This window comes from Salvia splendens, chromosome 14 (assembly GCF_004379255.2).
Source record: "Salvia splendens isolate huo1 chromosome 14, SspV2, whole genome shotgun sequence".
NCBI lineage: Eukaryota > Viridiplantae > Streptophyta > Magnoliopsida > Lamiales > Lamiaceae > Salvia > Salvia splendens.
Genome location: NC_056045.1, coordinates 24,074,875 through 24,099,242, shown reverse-complemented (window position 1 = coordinate 24,099,242; position 24,368 = coordinate 24,074,875). Strand labels below are relative to the sequence as shown.

The window sequence follows — 24,368 nt, the reverse complement described above, 5'->3', positions numbered from 1 at the left end:
CTAGAGTTAAAGTTAAATCGACTTGCGTCACCCTAAAGTTCAACTCTAATAAGACCATGTTTATCGGGGGATTGTGGTCGACCGCCACGTCACCCCAATTATAAAAAAAATTGAAAGTTGAGGCTTCTCTCTCCACAACAACGGTCTCATGTCTCTCCTCCAATCGCCTGGTCTCACTCCTTTTAATTTCATCAGCCAATCAAATTGTGCATCATTAGTTGATATATATATATATATATATATATATATATATATATATATATATATATATATATATATATAGGAAAATGATCAATACAAAACTTGATCTCAATACAAAATCCAGACCAAATCCTGACCATGAGATTTGGCAATCCAATGGTCAATAATTAAACAAAAACACAGAGGGTCATTGTAAAGCAGTTTTATGTCATATTATAAACTTTGGATTTGAGGTCATATTAAGATCATTTCATGTCATCCTTACTATAATGACGTAAAAATAAGCTTACAATGACCTAAAAATTACTTTTGTATGCTTGGTTCTGCATTTTTGTATTAAGAATGCTTTTGCATGGATCAAAATCCTATATATATATATATATAGGGTTTTGATCTATGCAAAACTAGATTTAAATACAGAAACGCAGAACAATATCATAATTAGGTCACTTTTAGGTCATAATTAGGTAATTTTTAGGTCATGCTAACAAAGCATGACCTAAAACGATCTTAGCATGACATTAAATCCAAATATTATAATATGACCTAAAATTGCTTAATTATGACCTTCCGTGTTTTTGGTTAATTATTGACCATTAGATCATCTAATCCTAGGGTCAAGATTTGGTCTGTATTTCTGGATTTAAACACATACTTATTTTGATCATCTCCCTATATATATATATATATATATATATATATGGTAGTGATCTATGGCAAACACTCCTTAAGCAAATAACTAGAGAACAAATCATATCCACAAGATCAAAAAAATCAAGGGCTAATATTAATTTTTGAATTTAATGAGATATTAGCTCCCTCAATCACAAATTTACTCCATAATAACAAGTCAGGGGTATTTTGGTCATTGCACAGAGAATTAAATCCAATTTTGAAAATTGAATTCAAACCGTGTCGCGTCTTCTTCTCTTCTTCTCTCTTCTCCTCTTCTCGTCGCAGTTGGCGGTGTCGCAGAAGAGAGTTTTGGTGGCGACAATGGCGGTTGCCGAAACCGTCTTCGCTCTCATCGGTAGCTCAGCCGCGCAGGAAGGTCCCGCACCGGCGCTGGCTTCCGTCGCTCGCCGTCGCCGTCGCCGTAGCCGTAGCTTCGTTCGTCGTCGGCGCGGCGCTCAGGACCTGAGTTTTTATTTTCCTTTCTAGGCTATGGCGGAGTGTGTATGTAATATATATTGATTTGCGGTGTTTGGGGGTTTGGATCAGTTGAATTGCTGTGTTTGGGGTTTTTGAAATTCTTTTTCGGTTTGTAATATTCATTCGACATTTTTATGTGTGACTTCTAACAGTGTGTATCACACTATTAGATATTCATACTGTGCATTTGATGTTAATTAGGATAAGTAGTATAAAATTGCCATTTTCTCCAAATCATATTGCCCGTAAGTTCTTACCAATTTTGATGTTATTATTATATTGATTTCATTACTTATTTTGTTGTTGTTGTTTATACTATAAGAGTGATGTGTTTTGTAAACAAGAGTGAAGTAAAATCACAATAAGAGTGATGTGTTTTGTAAACAAGAGTGAAGTAAAGTCATGCTACGAGTGATGTGTTTTGTGAACAAGAGTGAAGTAAAATCTGAGTAAGAGTGATGTGTTTTGTGAATAAGAGTGAAGTAAAATCTGAGTAAGAGTGATGTGTTTTGTGAACAAGAGTGAAGTAAAATCTGAGTAAGAGTGATGTGTTTTGTGAACAAGAGTGAAGTAAAATCTGAGTAAGAGTGATGTGTTTTGTGAACAAGAGTGAAGTAAAATCTGAGTAAGAGTGATGTGTTTTGTGAACAAGAGTGAAGTAAAATCTGAGTAAGAGTGATGTGTTTTGTGAACAAGAGTGAAGTAAAATCTGAGTAAGAGTGATGTGTTTTGTGAACAAGAGTGAAGTAAAATCTGAGTAAGAGTGATGTGTTTTGTGAACAAGAGTGAAGTAAAATCTGAGTAAGAGTGATGTGTTTTGTGAACAAGAGTGAAGTAAAATCTGAGTAAGAGTGATGTGTTTTGTGAACAAGAGTGAAGTAAAATCTGAGTAAGAGCGATGTGTTTTGTGAACAAGAGTGAAGTAAAATCTGAGTAAGAGCGATGTGTTTTGTGAACAAGAGTGAAGTAAAATCTGAGTAAGAGTGATGTGTTTTGTGAACAAGAGTGAAGTAAAATCTGAGTAAGAGTGATGTGTTTTGTGAATAAGAGTGAAGTAAAATCTGAGTAAGAGTGATGTGTTTTGTGAACAAGAGTGAAGTAAAATCTGAGTAAGAGTGATGTGTTTTGTGAACAAGAGTGAAGTAAAATCTGAGTAAGAGTGATGTGTTTTGTGAACAAGAGTGAAGTAAAATCTGAGTAAGAGTGATGTGTTTTGTGAACAAGAGTGAAGTAAAATCTGAGTAAGAGTGATGTGTTTTGTGAACAAGAGTGAAGTAAAATCTGAGTAAGAGTGATGTGTTTTGTGAACAAGAGTGAAGTAAAATCTGAGTAAGAGTGATGTGTTTTGTGAACAAGAGTGAAGTAAAATCTGAGTAAGAGTGATGTGTTTTGTGAACAAGAGTGAAGTAAAATCTGAGTAAGAGCGATGTGTTTTGTGAACAAGAGTGAAGTAAAATCTGAGTAAGAGCGATGTGTTTTGTGAACAAGAGTGAAGTAAAATCTGAGTAAGAGTGATGTGTTTTGTGAACAAGAGTGAAGTAAAATCTGAGTAAGAGTGATGTGTTTTGTGAACAAGAGTGAAGTAAAATCTGAGTAAGAGTGATGTGTTTTGTGAACAAGAGTGAAGTAAAATCTGAGTAAGAGTGATGTGTTTTGTGAACAAGAGTGAAGTAAAATCTGAGTAAGAGTGATGTGTTTTGTGAACAAGAGTGAAGTAAAATCTGAGTAAGAGTGATGTGTTTTGTGAACAAGAGTGAAGTAAAATCTGAGTAAGAGTGATGTGTTTTGTAAACAAGAGTGATTTGTTTTGTAAACAAGAGTGAAGTATTCAAAATCCACTTCAATTTGACAATTTCTCCATTGAGAAACACCACGGCTCTTTTAGCATGCACTTCTCTTATCAAGGTTATGGATTCATCAACTAACACATACATCTAAGCATCCAATTTCTGATCAAGTTATAATTATTTTTGGAGAATTACACCAGCCATATACCTAATTCAACTAGTACATAGGAAGAAAATCCTAAAACTGATATTAGAATCCTTGAATAATTTTCAATCCCAATCCATTTCGGTAGAAATTACTAATTAATTTTTTTTACTTAAATCATTTTCGAGCTAAAGCCGAGCGAAAGCGGAAAGAAAAAATGTTATCTCCACTTAGAAAATATGTAATGCATAATTGCTCCAGCATACAGCGCCGGAGCCGAAGAAGTCGACGAGATCACCGACGGCGGCGGTGCAGCCGTCGGAGACGTCTAAGAAGGCGTCGGAGTGGGCGGAGCCTGCGGCAGCTCCGCCACAGAGACAGCTAGCGCGGCGCATGACTTTCGTAAGATTGGATTCACAGTGATTATATGTTATTCATGAATTCACATTGATGTATTGAATTCCCAAAATGCCCCTGGACAAGTTTTTTTTCATAAAAATCTGAAAGTTTGTTTAAGCCATAGGATTAATTTGGAGTATTAAAATGTGTGGCTGAGATTTGTTCTCTAGTTATATACTTAAGATTAGTTATATATTGATCACTACCCTATATATATATATATATATATATATATATATATATATATATATATATATATATATATATATATATATATATAGAGGTGAGTGATCAAGATATAACTAATCTTAAGTGTATAACTAGAGAACAAATCTCAGCCACACATTATCTTAATCCAATGACTAAAATAAGTAAACATTTTTAGTTAATAGAAATTGCATAGGGATATTTTAGGAAATAATGTGCTCAATTTCAACTTCAACTTCACGGGAGAGGAGGAGGAGGACTATATTATGTTCTCGGTGCTGCCGTCGGGGATGGCGATTGCGACGCCGTCGATTTCTTCGTATTGCTGTGGAGTTCTGCTTCCTCGTCGATCCAGATTTCGATTGTTTTGTAGTACTTGAAATTATTTGTGATTGATTTTTTCGGTGTCGAAGTTGATTTACTGCGGCAGAGATGATGGCGAAGGGCGGTTGGTGGTGGGAGAAGGTATGGAGAGGAGTGAGGACGGTTTATTTCATGGTGGCGATGGTTTCGTCGCTGGTGGTGGTGGCGTTACCGGTGGTGGTAGCGATCGAAAATTGGGTATAGGACTGGTGGTCGCCGAGAATTCCAAATTTTGGGTGAATTGGATTTGTGATGATGTTGTGCTTAGTGAAAGAAAATTTCAGAGAAGTGGTGCAATTGGGAGAAAGAATGATGTGGAGTATGAAGATGAATTTCTGATTTTAAAAAAATATCAGAAGGAAGTGGATTGGTGTTCTTGGAAGGAGACATGGATGTGAGAATAGGCTATTGTTGTGGAGCGGTGGACTCCTATTTGAGATCGAGTCACTGAACTTGAAACCATAACCTCTTGATTTGTCGATGGAGAACTCGATGAATGCTCGGATTTAGAGGATCTCTCCCTCCTATTTAATTCATCAAAAATGTAAATTTAATTTCTTTACAAATGAAATTGTTTGATGAGTACATTTTATATTAATTACTTTTTTTATAAATGTGGATTAATTACCTTTAAATAATCTAAAGTGATTATAACTCGTCTCAAACTTAAATCTATTTCGAAAAAAATCATTTTGGGAAAATAAATAATGAGATCCGAAATTGAAAATTGAGGCAATTAATTTGGAAAAGGTGGATTATGTGAAATTTTAATTTTACTTATACTTCACTGTTGTTAACAAAATACATCACTCTTAACATGATTTTACTTCACCGTTGTTAACAAAACACATCACTCTTAGCATGATTTTACTTCACTCTTGTTTACAAAATACATCACTCTTAGCATGATTTTACTTCACTCTTGTTTACAAAACACATCACTCTTAGCATGATTTTACTTCACTCTTGTTTACAAAACACATCACTCTTAGCATGATTTTACTTCACTGTTGTTTACAAAACACATCACTCTTAGCATGATTTTACTTCACTCTTGTTAACAAAACACATCACTCTTAGCATGATTTTACTTCACTCTTGTTTACAAAACACATCACTCTTAGCATGATTTTACTTCACTCTTGTTTACAAAATACATCACTCTAAGCATGATTTTACTTCATTCTTGTTTACAAAACACATCACTCTTATTATGATTTTACTTCACTCTTGTTTACAAAACACATCACTATTAGCATGATTTTACTTCACCGTTGTTAACAAAACACATCACTCTTAGCATGATTTTACTTCACCGTTGTTAACAAAACACATACTACTTCGTAAATAAAAAATCTTAAACTGATTGGACCAATTTCTGCCATGCTATGTATTTAATGTAACAGTTAAATCGAATAAGAAGAAAATGACCACCCATCTAAAAGTTTCATTATTCTGCAGGCATCGGTATCTCCTTTACTTTGCACTTCTGCTAATACTGCCCATCTTTCCTCTGTCGTCCATGGCGGCGGAAAATGAACCGGCGAAGCTACTTCTCCCTTATCTTCAGCGGGCCGATGAGCTCCAGACACACGAACACCTCATTGCCTACTACTGTAAAACCCATCTCTCTCTCTCACTCCATTAATTTCCTTAGCCTTTGTTGTTGAAACAACAAAACGATTATGATAGAGAATCATGATTTTTATCCAATCAAACAACGTCATCTACCTTTTTTGTTATTTGAAATTATTTGATCAGGTCGATTGTACGCGATGGAACGAGGGTTACGGATTCCTCAGAGAGATCGCACTAAGATGACCAATTCCCTGATCTCCGCCACCCATTTCCCCCACTTGCGCATCCGAATCCCGCGGTAGGGCTTCTTCTCCGCCGCCTGCTTCTGTTTGCTCGGAATCTCGGAGCTCAACGAAGAACGCTGGTTCGTTCTCAAACGAATTGAATTTGTGAATTTGCCAATGACATAATTTTGGCTGCAATGACAATTATACCCCCACCTTGTTATTGTGGAGTAAATTTGTGATTGAGGGAACTAATTTCTCCTTAAATTCATGTATTAATACTAGCCCTTGATTTTCTTGATCTTGTGGCTATTATTTGTTCTCTAGTTATTTGGTTAAGAGGTGTTTGCCATAGATCACTACCCTATATATATATATATATATAGTAGTGATTAAAGTATAACTAATTTTAAGTGTATAACTAGAGAACAAATCTCAGTCACATATTATCTTAATCCAATGATTAATAAAAGTATACATTATTAGTTAATAAAAATAGCATAGGGGTATTTTTGGAAACAAACTTCGTTCCCATATTCTCACATACACATTCCATTAAAACATTATCTCTCTCTATTTCTATTATCATTCTCTCTCTCCCTGTGTGCCGATCTCTGGCCGCCACCGTGATGCGTCGGAGGCGCTTCGGCAGAGAAACGTGGAGCTAGAGAGGGAGCTCCGGAGCAGCCTGGAGGAGGAGTTGCGGATTTTGATGCATCATCAGCAGCAGTGCCGTCGCCAGTTCCACGATCGCCGTGGCACTCGCCGGTGCCCGATAACTGCGATGCCTTGCAGCGGTAGGGTGGAAATTGGCGCAGCTAGCTAAACAATAGGCGTGGAGTTCGAATTCTGTGGATTTGTGACGAATTTGCTGGCCGATCCCGATGCGGAGATGCTGGAAATTATGGCGGGCGATGATGAGGAGGTGATGGTTTTTTTTTGCTTAGTTTAAAGTTGATTCATAAAATTCACAAAAAGGCAGTGAGTTTTGATTGCCCTGAGTTTGAGGCATTCAGATTTTTTGCATTAGTTTTGATTATGTATGAAATGAAGGCAATCAATTATTATATGTGAATTTTGATTACTTCAATTGAGATTAAATGGTTTCTACAGATTTATTAATATAATATAAAAGAATTGTTATTTAAAAGAAAGAAAGAAAAACCAAGCTTCACTCTTATTCACAAAACACATCACTTTTATTATGATATTACTTCACTCTTGTTCACAAAATACATCACTCATATTCTGATCTTACTTCACTCTAGTTTAGAAAACACATCACTCTTATTCTAATATTACTTCACTCTTGTTCACAAAACACATCACTCTTACTCTGATTTTACTTCACTCTTGTTCACAAAACACATCACTTTTATTCTGATTTTACTTCACTATTGTTCACAAAACACATCACTCTTATTCTGATCTTACTTCACTCTTGTTCACAAAAAACATCACTCTTATTCTGATTTTACTTCACTCTTGTTTCGAAAACACATCACTTTTATTCTGATCGTACTTCACTCTTGTTCACAAAACACATCACTCTTACTCTGATTTTACTTCACTCTTGTTCACAAAACACATCACTCTTATTCTGATTTTACTCTACTCTTGTTCACAAAACACATCACTCTTACTCTGATTTTACTTCACTCTTGTTTACAAAACGCATCACTCTTACTCTGATTTTACTTCACTCTTGTTCACAAAACACATCACTCTTATTCTGATTTTACTTCACTCTTGTTCACAAAATACATCACTCTTATTCTGATTTTACTTCATTTTTGTTTACAAAACACATCACTTTTATTCTGATATTACTTCACTCTTGTTCACAAAATACATCACTCTTATTCTGATATTACTTCACTCTTGTTTAGAAAACACATCACTCTTATTCTGATCTTACTTCACTCTTGTTCACAAAACACATCACTCTTACTCTGATTTTACTTAACTCTTGCTCCCAAAACACATCACTCTTATTCTGATTTTACTTCACTCTTGTTCACAAAATACATCACTCTTATTCTGATTTTACTTCACTCTTGTTCACAGAACACATCATTCTTATTCTGATTTTACTTCACTCTTGTTCACAAAACAGATCACTCTTATTCTAATTTTACTTCACTCTTGTTTAGAAAACACATCACTCTTATTCTGATCTTACTTCACTCTTGTTCACAAAACACATCACTCTTACTCTGATCTTACTTCACTCTTGTTCACAAAACACATCACTCATACTCTGATTTTACTTCACTCTTGTTCACAAAACACATCACTCTTATTCTGATTTTACTCTACTCTTGTTCACAAAACACATCACTCTTACTCTGATTTTACTTCACTCTTGTTTACAAAACACATCACTCTTACTTTGATTTTACTTCACTCTTGTTCACAAAACACATCACTCTTATTCTGATTTTACTTCACTCTCGTTCACAAAATACAACACTTTTATTCTGATTTTACTTCACTCTTGTTTACAAAACACATCACTTTTATTCTGATATTACTTCACTCTTGTTCACAAAACACATCACTCTTACTCTGATTTTACTTCACTCTTGTTCACAAAACACTTCACTCTTATTCTGATTTTACTTCACTCTTGTTTACAAAACACATCACTCTTACTCTGATTTTACTTCACTCTTGTTTACAAAACGCATCACTCCTAAGTTATCACACTTCTGCAGCTTGATTGACTTTGAAATGAGAAAATATGCAAACTGAACTATACAAGTTATAAAACATCTAAAAGCAAAACATAATCCAGTAGCAAGTAATGATAAATTCTATTAAGCAAAAACAAATATTCACATGTTAGCTCCACAAAAGTGATGCTATCTATTAAATGATAAAATTATGGAACGTAAATACATTCAAAACTCAATCCAGACACAGCGACTTCGATTCCCCGCTTCGCCACCCCTCTCTCGCCGCCGGCCACTCCTCCGGCACGGCCTTCTCCGTCTCAATCCTCACCCTGCCGTCCAATCTGGAATAGATTTGCACCAGCAGCGGCGCCTGCTTTAGGTTCCTAACAATGTCCGGCACCAAATCCTGCAGCCACAAATCGATTTTCTCCAGAGGATCGCAACCTCTGGTGCGCGAATTGATCGATTCCTCACTTCAGTGATTCCGCGGGCGTTGCGGCGGCGGCGGAGAAGAAGACGCGGTTTCAAATGAATTCAATTTTTGCAGCCTAATATGATTTTGGAGTTAATTCAATAGGCTATGCAATGACCAGAATACCCCTGCCTTGTTATTATGGAGTAAATTTGTGATTGAGGGAACTAATATATCATTAAATTCAAAAATTAATACCAACCCTTGATTTTTTTGATCTTGTGACTATGATTTGTTCTCTAGTTATTTGGTTAAGGGGCATTTGCCTTAGATCACTACTACATATATATATATATATATATATATATATATATATAGCTGTTAGGTTGAGATTATTTAGCTAAATTGAGAAATGAGATGCAATCTCAGCCACTAATCTACAAGATTAACGAAATATCAACAACTATCACATTATGTCAACACGGGGGTATAAGTGTCATTTCATTAATCAAATGGTGGAAAAAAATAAAATTAGATTTGAAATCATTTTCTAAAACCCTCTCTAATATATATCGCCACCATCAATCGTCTTCGCCGATCATCAATCAAGCCAGAGACGACGACGCCTCCAGACACATCCCCTCTCTATCTCTCTCTCGGTTTAACGTCGCCGTTGTTCATCGCGCTTCGCCGCTCCTGCTGCACGAAGCTCCGAACAGCCTTCGCTTCTCACGTCGTCGCTTCGCCGGAAGCTTAATTGTTGATTCGAGTATGAATTTGGAGGTATTAGGCTTTGTATTATCAATTGTGTTGGATGTGAACTGATTTTTAGTGAGAGAAATCGCTACCTATGTTTTCGCTGCTGTTGTTCGCGTTTGTCTCCGGAGCTCTGTGTAGAATCCAGAAAGTCGAGGAATCAGCTATTTTGAGGTTCAACTTTGCTTCGTTGTTTTTATCAAAATGCTTGAACATTTGAGGAAAAATCTGAAAATACTGATTTCTGCTCATTTCAATGCTGAATTTTGCTTTTATTTCGCGATTTCAGTAGAGATCTCGCAGTTTTTTATTTAATTCGATTTCTGCTATTTTTTTTGTTGATTAGCGATGGTAGAATCGGAAGAGATGGAAATGAACAATGCTGCTGGAAAAAACGGAAGAGAACAAACATCTTCTTCCAGTTAAGGATTTGTTTAAATTTCTTAGATTATTGACATTTCATACAATAGCTATTGACATAGTTATGATAATATACTTGTGTTTTCTATAAACGGCATATACTTGCCATTGAGATGATATTGTATACTGTTGACATAGTGTATGCTTGTTTGAATTGTTGTTGACATTATAAACTTTAACAATTGATATAATAGTAATAAGATAATTGTGCTTGCTTTAAACATGATGTACTTGTTATTGACATAGTGCATACTTATTAGAATCGTTGTTGACATAATCAAATTGACATTCAGCCTCTGCTGATAGGGAGGTGCTGGTTTTGGGGCTGGCGTCGTCTTCCGAGTACACATTTTTGGTGTATTCTTCTCCAGTTGGAAACTATTTCAAGGTTGTGTTTACGTTTTCAATTTTAATTCGATTGAATCAAGGTGATATTAAAGAGTTTGTGGATAAGGTTTAATTGTTGTGATTTGCAGGAAGAGACTGTGTCGATCAGCTTGTACGTTGAGGATGAGTTCCATCGCACTGGCCGCAGTGGTTCTGGAGGTGTGAAGAGCGTCACGAATTATGCGCCGGTATGTAAGTGTTGCATATTTCTGCCAACTGTTTGATGAAAGTTCTAGATGAAGTTGGCTACTGAAAGTTCGTCAAAGTGTTTTTATTTATTTATTTTTATGATTTTGATATCAATTAATTTCGTCCTGCTTGTAAAAACATGTTTCTTAGTATGAATTATCGGAATAATGTTTTTGATGCATGACTAAATTTAACAAATTTACAAAGTTCATTTGATATTTAATACTAGTAAATAAATTATAGGTGAGGTCATGAACTGCTAGTAATCATGGAGAGCAAGAACTACCAAGCAAGCCACTATGCAACTCAGGGCGATGAGCAGACGTTGCTCCAACGCCTGCATCAAGAGCTTTACAATCTCAAGTTTCTAATCGTGGATCGCGCATGCTTTGCCGGATAAGGAGAACGACAGTCGGATTCTTCTCACTACTAGGCTTCGGGAGGTCTCTGATAAAATTTCTGAAAAATCTAGTTTACTTCATGAGATGCAGCCGCTCGGGCTGGAGCACAGCTGGCAGTTGCTCTGTTATCTTACCTTCGGTGATATGCTGAAAAATGATAATGATGATGTTACATTGCCCTGCCCTCCTCACTTGAAGGAAATTGGAATATCGATCGCCGAGAAATGTAAAGGTCTTCCTCTGTCACTGGTTGTGGTTGGTGGTCTTCTCATTCAGGAGACAGAAAAGATACTGCTGATGCTGCTGCAACGGGGGAGGGTTCCTACTTGGAGATCTTGGCTATATAGCTACCTTTACTTGCCCACTAGACTTCAAGGTTGTTTCCTTTACCTGGGTGCATTCCCGGAAGATTGTGAGATACGTGCCTCTAAACTCATCGAACTTTGGGTTGGTGAAGGCTTCTTCCTAAAACCTGCACTACCCACACAAACCATGGACAACTATTGTGGTTTCTGACTTTTGAACTTAGCAGTATGTAATATATATGAAATGTCAATCAGTTCAACAACTTGTATTGAAATGTCAACAACGCAAAAACAATTCTTATAATTAAAAAAGAACAACTATTTTCTCTTAATTTTTTTATTTGAAACAAGTTCTGGTATCATGATCATGCAATACATGTCAATAGCTTTCGTATCAAATATCAACAACTTATATGAAAATATCAACAGCTTGTATATCAAATGTCAATAGCTTGTCAACAACTCAAAAACAATTCTTGTAATTAAAAAATAACAACTATTTTATCTTAATTTTTTTATTTGACCCAATTTCTGGCATCATGATCATACAACACATGTTAATAGCCTGCATATCAAATTTCAATAACTTATAGCAAAATGTCAACAGCTTGTCAACAACTTGTATATAGTGTCAACAACTCAAAAACAATTCTTGTAATTAAAAAATAACAACTATTTTATCTTAATTTTTTTATTTGACACAAGTTCTGGCATTATGATCATACAACACATGTCAATAGCCTCCACCTCCAACACCGCCGGCACACTGTGCCTTAGATCCTTGGACGATTTTGTCACCTCCACGAGCTCGCGAGATCTGAAGCAGAAGAGTTCTGAATCGGAACCATTGTCATTGAGCTCCATTGTCAAGTCGCTGATCTCCATCCCAGATAATCGAACGATAGCCATGGTGTCCGGCAGCTCTTCCCTCGTGGCATCCATTAGCTTCTCCAGTGATTCTGCAGCTCTCTTGAAGGCCTTCAATGGAGAAAAACAGATGATAGTATATCATGTCACCACATCCAATCAAAGAAACAAAATCATTGCATATCAATATTCAGAATACCAAATGTCAACAACTCGTATTAAAATGTCAATAACTAAAAAATAACACTTATAATTCACATATCAATATCGAGAATATCAATGTCAACAACTCGTATTAAAATGTCAACAACTAAAAAATAACACTTATAATTCGCATTTCAATATCGAGAATATCAAATGTCAAGAACTCGTATTAAAATGTCAACAACTAAAAAATAACACTTATAATTCACATATCAATACCGAGAATATCAAATGTCAACAACTCATATTAAAATGTCAACAACTGAAAAATAACACTTATAATTCACATATCAATACCGAGAATATCAAATGTCAACAGCTCGTATTAAAATGTCAACAACTAAAATTACCATTATACCCTTCTCAACCAGTTGAGCTAGGAGTCATGGATTTGTTTTTGTGTGGCAAAATCCAGACCACTCATTTAATAAAAATGAGTGGCTGAGATTGCATCTCATTTCTCAATTAGCTTAAAAATCTCAATTGATCATGGACCTATATATATATATATATATATATATATAGTATTTTTAAAAATTTTATATATCTTTAATATACTATATTAAAAAATTATAAAATTATACCAAAATTTATAATTTTTCATTGTCAACAAGCTCGCGAGAATATCAATGTCAACAACTCGTATTAAAATGTCAACAACTAAAAAATAACACTTATAATTCGCATTTCAATATCGAGAATATCAAATGTCAAGAACTCGTATTAAAATGTCAACAACTAAAAAGTAACACTTATAATTCACATATCAATACCGAGAATATCAAATGTCAACAACTCATATTAAAATGTCAACAACTGAAAAATAACACTTATAATTCACATATCAATACCGAGAATATCAAATGTCAACAGCTCGTATTAAAATGTCAACAACTAAAATTACCATTATACCCTTCTCAACCAGTTGAGCTAGGAGTCATGGATTTGTTTTTAACTTAAATTACCATTATACCCTTTCATAATAAATTAATTTAAAAATATTTTTTGTGTGGCAAAATCCAGACCACTCATTTAATAAAAATGAGTGGCTGAGATTGCATCTCATTTCTCAATTAGCTTAAAAATCTCAATTGATCATGGACCTATATATATATATAGTATTTTTAAAAATTTTATATATCTTTAATATACTATATTAAAAAATTATAAAATTATACCAAAATTTATAATTTTTCATCCATTATAAATAAATATCACAAGGGTAGTGATCTATGGCAAACACCCCTTAACCAAATAACTAGAGAACAAATCATAGCCACAAGATCAAGAAAATCAAGGGCTAGTATTAATACATATAATTTTCTAATTTAAGGAGAAATTAGTTCTCTCAATCACAAATTTACTCCACATTAACAAGGCAGGGATATAATTGTCACTTCACATACAAAATTGAAATGGCGTCGGTCGCTCAATTCCAGGCCTTCTGGACGGCAGGAGATTTGCTTGGAATTTCAATTGGTGGAGCCATAGCTGCAGATGGCATAACAAGAAAATGATTAATGAAAGCTAACATGCTTGGCAAAGAGTTCACTGAAACTCTGAAATGGATCTCGTCGACCTCCGGCACAGACAGATTCAGCCAATACTTCGCCCTAACCATCGCCGGCGACGGCGCATTGGCGATCGGAAAGAGCTGCAGCTCGTTCCCGGCGTCATTGTCGGGGTCATCCTCGATCTCGATCACGTCGTTGTTCAGGATTGCGAAATTGAGCGTGGAGGCATATTTCTCGCGAGTCCAGCTGCTGCAACCGGCCTCGTCGGCGGCTGCATTATTGTTGGCGGAGGTCGTCGTCGTCGTGGACGCCACCGAATCAGCAGCGGCCTCCGCTTTGCCGCAGTCCACCTCATCGCCGGAGGAGGAGGCGTCAACGTTCAGATCCAACATTTCACTCCACAGTGCGTGTTTGTGGGCGAAAAAAATAGCTACAAACAAAAAGGCGTAACTAATCCAAGTGTGTGTGTGAACCGATGGAAGCTTTGTGTATTTGCAATATTTGTGCAAGTCAAATGAAGGATGGCGAGATAGAAATAGAGAGAGGAGAAAATGAAATCTGTAATAAGGAAGCGTGGGTGGAAAGCTATAGAAAAGCTCAGATCATGCTAAGAGCTATAGAAAAGCTCAGATCATGCTAAGAGTGATGTGTTTTGTAAACAAGAGTGAAGTAAAATCATGCTAAGAGTGATGTGTTTTGTAAACAAGAGTGAAGTAAAATCATGCTACGAGTGATGTGTTTTGTAAACAAGAGTGAAGTAAAATTAGAATAAGAGTGACGTGTTTTGTAAACAAGAGTGAAGTAAAATCATGCTAAGAGTGATGTATTTTGTAAACAAGAGTGAAGTAAAATCATGCTAAGAGTGATGTGTTTTGTAAACAAGAGTGAAGTAAAATCATGCTACGAGTGGTGTGTTTTGTAAACAAGAGTGAAGTAAAATCAGAATAATAGTGATGTGTTTTGTAAACAAGAGTGAAGTAAAATTTGAATAAGAGTGATGTGTTTTGTAAACAAGAGTGAAGTAAAATCAGAATAAGAGTGATGTGTTTTGTAAACAATTGTGAAGTAAAAACAGAATAAGAGTGATGTGTTTTGTAAACAAGAGTGAAGTAAAATCATGCTAAGAGTGATGTGTTTTGTAAACAATAGTGAAGTAAAATCAGAATAAGAGTAAAGTAAAATCATGTTAAGAGTGATGTGTTTTGTAAACAAGAGTGAAGTAAAATCATGCTAAGAGTGATGTGTTTTGTTAATAAGAGTGAAGTAAAATCATGCTAAGAGTGATGTGTTTTGTAGACATTATTTCTGTCTGATTAATTTTTTCTTTGCTTTTTACAGAGTCCAGATGGTGATATCTTCGATTGTGTATTGACTCATCAACAGCCTGCTTTTGATCATCCTTTACTCCAATGCCAAATGCCCATGGTAATGTATCTATGCACTCATTCTAGGGAGGGTTGTGAAGAAGTCATGATAATAAACATCTCTCCATGCATGAATTTTAAAATTTTCAGGATCCACCTGAGAGGCCAAAATGGCTTCGAACACCACCAACAACATCAGACACGTTTTCTGAAAATTTCCAAACTTGGACACTGTCTGATGAATCTTGCCCCAAAAATACAATTCCAATCAGACGAACAACCGAGCAAGATCTCCTAAGAGCAAGCTCCATTCGAAGATTTGGCCGCAAGATCTCCTCGCCGGAGACGTCGTCGCCAAAGCCATCGCCGCCACCGCGGAACCCTAACCTCTCCAAATTCCCCGAGCTCGAGCTCCCCGACTTGACCGGCGAAGGTCTGCGTGAAGGAAGTGGTGGAGATGCTGAGAGAAGGCACGAGCTTTGCTGTCGCGGCGGCGGTGGGGAGAGAGAGTGGGAGGCGGTGGTGGATGATGCTGTGCATTACAGCAATGGAATAGCAATTTCCATTTGGTCTGAAGCTTGATCGCAGATTTGGAAGGAGAAAGAAAGGATCGCAGATTTGGAAGGAGAGAATGAAAACCGCCATATTTAAATTTCATAATATAATTTCCAAAAATACCCTTGGCCTATTTTGTATTATTAAAATAAATAATATTTGTTCCATTAAGATGTGTGGCTGAGATTTGTTCTCTAGTTATACACTTAAGATTAGTTATATCTTGATCACTAACCAATATCACAATTGCTATAGTTTTGCATACAAAAAAAATATCATATTTGTTTGTAATTTATATTTTTTATTTACTTGTTTTTATAATTTTAAATGTGCCATTTATTATGTTATTTTATAAATTTTATTGTGTAAAAATAAATATTTCATGTAATAATATTATTATTAAAAAATAATATAAAAATAAATATATAATGGTGTGATCGGACGAGTATGGTAACTGCTATTCTTCCAACTAAGTTGTTAATTAGATTTACTCATTAAATAATCTACCCCCTAGACATCAATATATATCTAATTTACATATAGTAGTAGATTATTAGTAGTGCGTCCGACTTGCGTTTATACAAGACCACAAGTTACCGTACTGAATCCGGTGACGGCGGCCATGGAACACGGCCGGGATTCAGACAATCCAGTCAGTTTGATATGCAGCGAATTCAACTCTTTAAACCCAGATGATAAACTCCACGATTCTTGTCAAATCACAATATCAACGTCCGAGATCAGCAACTGGAACTTGCCTTCAATTCTTTCTCACAAACTCCTTAGAATCCAAGTCAATCCCCACAGGCAATACCAATGCAGATTAAGCTCAATTTCTCAATTTAACAGTCTAACCCCAGAAATAATTACTGCTTAGTTTTCAAGTTTCCATTTTTAAAATTCTGAACTGATGTTTATGCACACAGGCTCATTGAAGAATCCTCCTATTTTCGTGGACTCCTAGGTGGAAGCTTTAGGTTAGTGGTTTATACATTTGTCTTGAGATTTCTTCTCATCCCATTCTTGCAGCTTCATGAATCTTTTTGTGTAGTTTAACGTTTACTGATGTTGCATCCCTTAATTTGTCTCAGTGAATCTTGCCTCGATTCTGTATCAATAGAATGGAGTGCGGAATCATTTGTGACTGTTTTAAGGATCGTGTATGGATGCGAAGTGGAGATTTCCTCTAACAGTTTTGTTTCTTTGAATGAGGTATGGTTTTGTTCCTTCGTATGTTTAGTGATTGAGGGCCCATTTCTAGCCTCAAGGGTAAATTGTAATTTGTAAATTAATGGAGCATTTGATCAAGTGTTGGTAATAGAGCACTGATCAACAAAAGGGAGAACCATTCTGGTCAGGATTGATATTACTAGTATTTAGTCCATTATATGAAGTGATTGAATGATTCCGGTGAAATACTCGCAAGAAGATGCAGCTTTTGAAGTGTTGAGTCCAAGTTAATTTACAAGTTTATTTTCATGTTTTGCTTATATTAATTGTTTCTTAAAGTTTTTTTGGGCTTAGCTATCTGTTGTTATGGCCTCTTCCCGTTTTATATCAAGGAGTTCATGATTGGTGCCTCGAATGATAAGTCAATCTATTATGGTTCACTCAGTCAAGGTTCTTATGTTGTGAGTTTTCCTTCGAAGTTAATGTAATCAAGTTCTAGTATGTACTCAGGCAGCTTTGTTTTTTGGGGTGGATAAACTTCTAGACAAGTGTAGACTATGGTTAGCTGAAGTGACTACATACACCGAGCATCAATCACCACAACTATTTCTAGATGACTTGATTCGCATCTGGAAGTATGGTTTTGAGCGCGGTGAGGTCTTCCATCCAGTTCTCAAGGTCCATGAAAAATGTCTATATAAGAAGTAAAGCTTAGTTTCTTCATCGAGTCATTGATATTATTGAACTCACTCTTATAGATGGAAGTGAAATATGTTGCAGCAAATGATTTCATCCTACAGCTCTGCACAAGCTATCTGGCGAGGAACTTTGTGAGCACTTTGGGTTTTATAAATATATTTTCTTGTCCTCGTTTTAGAGTGTTTCCCTTTTATCAGAAGAGCATTTGTTTTTGTCAATGTCAAAATTTATTAACTCATTATCAGCTATCATTTCTCTCTCATAGCTGTAAGAATCTTTATGATTAAAGTCAATAGGTAATGCTTATAGATTTTGATCTTTTGTTATTCATTACCTCTTCATCATTATATAAACTGTCCCATTGACAGCATCAGTTATTAAGCTTTTGATACTGCATGGTAGAAGACTGTAAAATTTAGTTTATTGCTATTTTGCTCTAATCTAAAATAAAATAATTTTTGTTTCACTCTTTTAACTCACTCAAACCTGATACATTTTTCTTTACTTTTAAAGATGTGGGCACTATCTTTCAACTGTTACGCTGATGTCCCATACAAACTACTTTACTCCTGTATCCGGCATCCCGACTTAACTGTGGACAGGTTGATGGTTTACTCATTTAAAGTTCTCATTAAATTTTACTTCAAATGCTATCTTCATTCGTCAAATTGTGAAGCATCTTTGTGATGCATATATTGGTTTCTCACAGTGAGAGGCATTTTGCTGATGCAATTCTAGTTTGGCTCAATGTGAATGCCATCGAATCAGAGGACTGGAGTAGCAATGACTTGTGTCGCCAGGTATGAAGTGAAAGATCCCATGCTGTAAGCCACCTAATAAATTATAAAATCAGAAGGATGCCTGCATACTAGGACTTATTTATTTTAGTAAGAATTAGAATGTACTATTAAGAGTGTCATATGACTCATATTTCAGTAAGTTATGTGTAGCCAGATTGATTAAGAGATGGTTCACTTTATTAGTGTAAAAAGGAATTTGTATCAGAGTTGGGTCAGTAAAGCTTTAATCAACTATACTCAACTTCTGCGTGATTTTACCTGGATGTTACACCTTTCATTGGTATCAATTGCAGTAACCTGCAAAGGATTGAAACATATGCATTTGTAGAACTTAGACTGATTAATGTTTCCTCAATTTATTTCCTATCTATATTGCTGTCAGTGACATTTATTAGCAATTCATACTTGTGTTGAACAGATACGGATAAGCCTCCTGCCCATGTGGTTTGTTGCTGGTATGCTCTCTTTGTTCAGAAAGCTATTTCTCTTGCCAAAGAAACGTTGACTGCCTGAATGTGACCTCTGTAGCCATGTTGCTATTTTTTATCTTTAAGGAAAACGAAGGTGCCGATTCTTTGCAAAGTTCGCTGATGAAGCAACTAGAGCGATTCTTAGGATACAAAGACACCATCCTACAGCCTTGACAGAAATCTTTAGAGAAGGCGAGTTGAGTCAGATTAGAGTTCGTTTAACAAAATATACACAGGTATATACTTTATTTCCTGTATCCTATATTTGAGCATTCAAGTATCTGTTGCAACTTCTTCCTTTCATCGGGGATGTTGTTTGTTGGGAATCCTGTTGCACCCTCGACAAGTATCCTGATAAAATCATCTATATCATTCAGTATACAAACTTGCACAACATTCAGTTTCATATTTCACAATCTTTGCACATGTCCCTTCAAAGAGCGTAGAACTTTCCACCATCCTGAAAGTTTATGCATAATCTGCTGACTTTAGTTATATACTTACCTTTTTCATGCAATATTCGCAGAAAGTGGATATTTCCGGTTGCCCACATATTACGTCGGGGCTATTTCTTCTATCCGTTCGCCCTTTATCAAATGCAGATAGAATTTGGAAAAAGATCGCTAAGAAGTCTTACATTGATCATGTAAAGACTGGTGGGGATGATTTGAAGACCTTGCTGGAGCTGGGACAGATCACAATTTTTGAAGGAGTGCAGGAGTTAGATATTTCAAACTGCCCCTCTTATTGCCTGGAGTCGGCAATTGAGATTTTGCACAAGTCATTTCCATCGTTAAGATCATTAAGGGCGGCATATTTTCTGAACTTCAATGCTAAGAAATTACATCAGTTAGTGCAGAAGTTCCCTCTACTGACCACAATTGACCTGACTTTGGATGTTGACCCTGTTATACCTACAAAAGTATCTGTTACGGTGTGCTCATCAGTTCTGACACCAGAGAAATCAACACCAACACCACGGTATGACATATATAATCGCCAGTCTACTGCTTCATTATACAATATTATATCCGGGCCCTTGCCATCAAATATCAGAAAACTCACTTTGGAGGGTCGAACTGAAATTACTGGTAGGATCTCTTCTCTCCTCTCTTAATAGCCCTTTTCTCCTTCCCAGATGCAGTAGGAATGACATTACTATTTTGTTATTGACTAGTAATTTTGTATCATATAAATACCTTTTGATTGGAAATGTTTTCACTAAATTTTTTTCTTTTATTACAATGTGTTACAGATTCTGAACTACTTAGCATATCAGAAATATGTTGTTCCTTGAGTTATGTCAACATAAAAGGGTGTACATTAGTTACAGACCATGGAATATCAAGGATGATTCTAAACTGCAATGAGCTATGTTCAATTTTAGCATGTGATACTTCTTTCGTCAACCATTCTGCTCTGGCACTTTGTTCCAGCAATCCAAGCAAGACACAGGAAAGTGAAAACGCACGCAAACTTCTTACCTTGCACATTGGCCGCTGCGGTATACTTTTTCCTGCATTCATTTTAGCAGAATAAATTTGTACGTATTGTTCCTCATGTGTCCCACTTGCCTAATGTATCCTGTATCTGTGAATTTTTACATTTGTTTGAAAATAATGTCTCATACTAATGGAGATCTCGTGCCTTTTTTGGGACATTTATCATGCTAAATCTCTTTGTCCAGGTATTGCAGAAAATAATTTATCTGAGCTTCTGTCCAAATCAGACAATTTGAGGAGCCTATGTCTTAGAGAAACTCAACTTCTTGACACTTCTCTTTACAAGTTTTCAGGGGGCCTCCTTAGAAATGCTTGATGTTTCTGATACCAAGGTGTAAATTCTGTCTCAAGGAAATGTCAAGAAGTTCTAATACAGGATGCTCTGTTTAGATTGCTGTGTTTACTTACTGTACGTGTCAATGGATCCGGAGAAATCTGGACCAGAAAAAATGAATTAATATCTATTTTCCATTACCAGAAGTTTAAGAGAAACCAAAATTAGTTACTTAAGGATCTTCTTAAACTTTCAAGTGTGGATTTTTTTTGTCATCAGAAGATAAAGTTTAAAGTTTTTTGCACTAATTCTCATGATTCCAAAGTGTGCCACATTTGTCTCAAAACACCTTAGCATACCTCCAAAAAGAGAAATTCTTTTATTTGTTTTGTTCAATGATTTACTCGAGTTGTTAATCTACCGACGTTCAATTAGTCTAGTCCGACTTATTTTAATATACTCACATCTCTAATGCAAAAATGTTCTGCTTGTCAAATTCAGGTTTCCTCTGCTGCTTTACTTCATGTTATAAGTAGAAATGCCAAACTAAAATCTTTAAAAACAAGAGGCTGTAGCGATATCTTGCAACAGGAAAGTGAAACTAAACTAAGAAAGTTGTGCATGTCAAAAAACACCTTAGAAGAACTTTATGCGGTGCTAGGCAAGTCCTGCAAACTGGAGGAGCTTGAACTTGGATGGGGATTTTCATATTTCTCCCTTGGTTCCCTTAAACAAGGACTTAAGGGATTGAGAACCTTGGTTGTCGGTTTAGGTGGATCGTTGGGCCCTGATGGATTGGATCTGTTACCCCTTTTCTGCCCAATGCTGGAGACATTGATTCTTTATTTTCAGGTACCATATGTTTACAAAGATGTATTCATTTTATTAATTTCATAATCCGACAAAGAAGTTTTGCACTATTTTCTCACTAAAGCACAGGCAATTCACATTCCAATTGAGCAGGAACATATTTGGCAGATTATGGTTGCCAGATATACATATTTGGCAGATATGTATGATGTCATTCTTATAGTACTTGATATGTTAGAACTTAGATACTCTCATTTATTCTTTCATTGTGCAACTGCTGCTCTCTATAAGTGCCATGGTGTAAATTGCTTATTTTCACAGGTGATATCTGATTCTGCCATAATCAACATAATACAAAACTTGCAACATTTGCAAATCCTATCTCTGTGCTATTGCTTTGGAGGCATATCCTCATTAAGCTTTAAGACTAGGATACCGAATTTGAGGAGCTTGAAACTTGAAAGAGTAACACCATGGATGACTAATGAAGAATTAGCTATCCTGGCTAAGAGTTGTACTGATTTGGTCACATTTTCATTGGTGGGATGCCCATTACTTGATTTTGGTAAGTGTCTCCATTTTTCTTCCATCTTGCAAACAGTTATTCAAATTAATGATTATGCCTTTTTGGTTGGCTGATCCTATTTGAATTTTTTTTATGCATATCGAATTGATGCTGGCCTAACCAAACATTACTATTAAAATTTTCGTGAATATTTCCAACATGCTGTCTGTATCCAGGGCCTCTTTTCTTTATCCATGTTTTTTATATCTAATTTTAATACGAAAAGATAATAAAAAACTGATCTTTGATATCTATATTAATATTGTATTTTTATATTCCTAGAAGCACAAGCAATAATTTCAAGTGGCTGGCCAGGGTTAACATCTCTCCATCTTGAGGTCAGTTGCTCTTTTCTTGTTTCTAGAAATGGAAAAGCTTTATTTTAGCTAATGATTGACTCATAACCAGGAAGCAATCCATCACACCATAGAAGAGACTACCTTTTAATGTTAAGAGTGGTGTTTTAGCTCTATTAAATCGGTGTTAGATTCAATCTGAAAAATGTATATGCAGGAATTTAATAATTGATTTAGGCCAAAAATTGCAGAAACCTCCTTGATATATGTGGCTCTGCCTTGATATCCTATCTCCCTTTTGATTTCTTACAGGAATGTGGAGAATTGAGTGTTGATGGTGTGACATCTCTCTTGGACTGCCATGCCCTTGAAGATCTTACAATACGTCACAGTGTCAGTGTTGTTTTTGCTCTGTTCTTGCAATAATATAGTAGAAAGCACCATCCACTTTTCTTACAGTCCATTTTTATCTTAAATTGCTCTGTGGGACTGCAGGGACCTGGAATTGCAAGAGACTTCATTATTCATGCTGCATCCAGGGTAATGTTTGTTGCTGCATCTTGCAATTTGGCCTGAGAAATACTGGTCGGCTAACACATTCCTCTTATTTTTCTTTTCTAATATGTCTGCAGTTGCCAATGCTCCGAAAAGTATCGATTGATGTATGTGATGCAAAGGATGGTGATTTTGATCTGCCAAGCGTAAGTCTTATGTCCTTTAGATATGCATGAGGCACACATAATTTATATAGGTAATAGGTGTATCAATCTTGTAAGAATAACACTTATAGTAGTGTTAGATTATTTCACAATAATGTATCGCAGTAATTCTTAGTTCGTTACTGGATGAGATGACTACATCTGAATGCACGTGTCGTTGCATGAGTTGTTGGTGAATATGATGATCAGAGTACATAAGCAGCTTTGTTTCTCTGTTCCTTCGATAAGAGGATGCGTGACTGACGCAATTTGTTTCAGTTTGGTGAGAGATGCTCTCTAAGAAGCGTGAAGATTGCACGGTGTAAGCTTCAAAAGAGCGCGTTAGAGCTGCACAACTTGGAGGCTCGGCGAACTCCTGTGCACAAGGAAACCTTGGTGCTGTTTTGGGACAGCCAGAAACTTGTCACAAGAGTGGTAAAGGAAAGATTATAGATTTTGCCTGATTGATCCTAATTACTAGTAAAACACATACAAATTACAACTCTGTTGTAACATATATCGGTAAAGTACGAAAGATTTTTCGATTTATACATTCTGCTTATTGATTTCTTGGTGGTTTCCCCCCTAAAATAAATACTATTGGAATTTGGAAGAGTATTCTTTGTTTCTAGTAGTATTTGATTATATAAATGAGTCTTCTTAGCGACCAAGTCTCACAAATGGCCTTATCACTGTGCCAACAACTGGCACACTCTACAAATCGAATCGTACTTAAATTTATATATTCTTGAGATTTTAGATTATGATTAAGAGCATCCACAATGGCGGCGAGCCCATCGGCTAGCCGATCCCCTGGTGCTCGCCGAACCATTGCAGCCGGCGAGCGCCAAATCATCGAGAAAAACGGCAAGCCCACACCGATTCCCGAGCGCTGGCCGATGCGCTCGCCGATCGGCTGGCCGCCATTGCAGGCTCCCAATCGGCGAGCGATCGGCAAGCGGAAATTTTTTTTATT

At 36.1% G+C, this 24,368-nt stretch overlaps 1 protein-coding gene across 1 annotated transcript; it reads left to right on the top strand.

Moving 5' to 3' along the window:
- The first annotated feature begins 16,662 nt into the window (after positions 1 to 16,662).
- Positions 16,663 to 24,010, top strand: LOC121764896 (BTB/POZ domain-containing protein FBL11-like). The gene is given in 20 exon segments (XM_042160921.1): positions 16,663 to 16,915; positions 17,035 to 17,085; positions 17,200 to 17,320; positions 17,789 to 17,930; positions 18,059 to 18,108; positions 18,491 to 18,579; positions 18,687 to 18,777; positions 19,196 to 19,232; positions 19,332 to 19,483; positions 19,774 to 20,338; positions 20,503 to 20,751; positions 20,935 to 21,041; positions 21,043 to 21,081; positions 21,525 to 21,875; positions 22,155 to 22,398; positions 22,681 to 22,736; positions 23,007 to 23,087; positions 23,190 to 23,234; positions 23,327 to 23,395; positions 23,672 to 24,010. Coding segments are annotated over 20 exon segments (2,898 nt in total). The 5' UTR covers positions 16,663 to 16,730; the 3' UTR covers positions 23,846 to 24,010.
- The last annotated feature ends 358 nt before the right edge of the window (positions 24,011 to 24,368 follow it).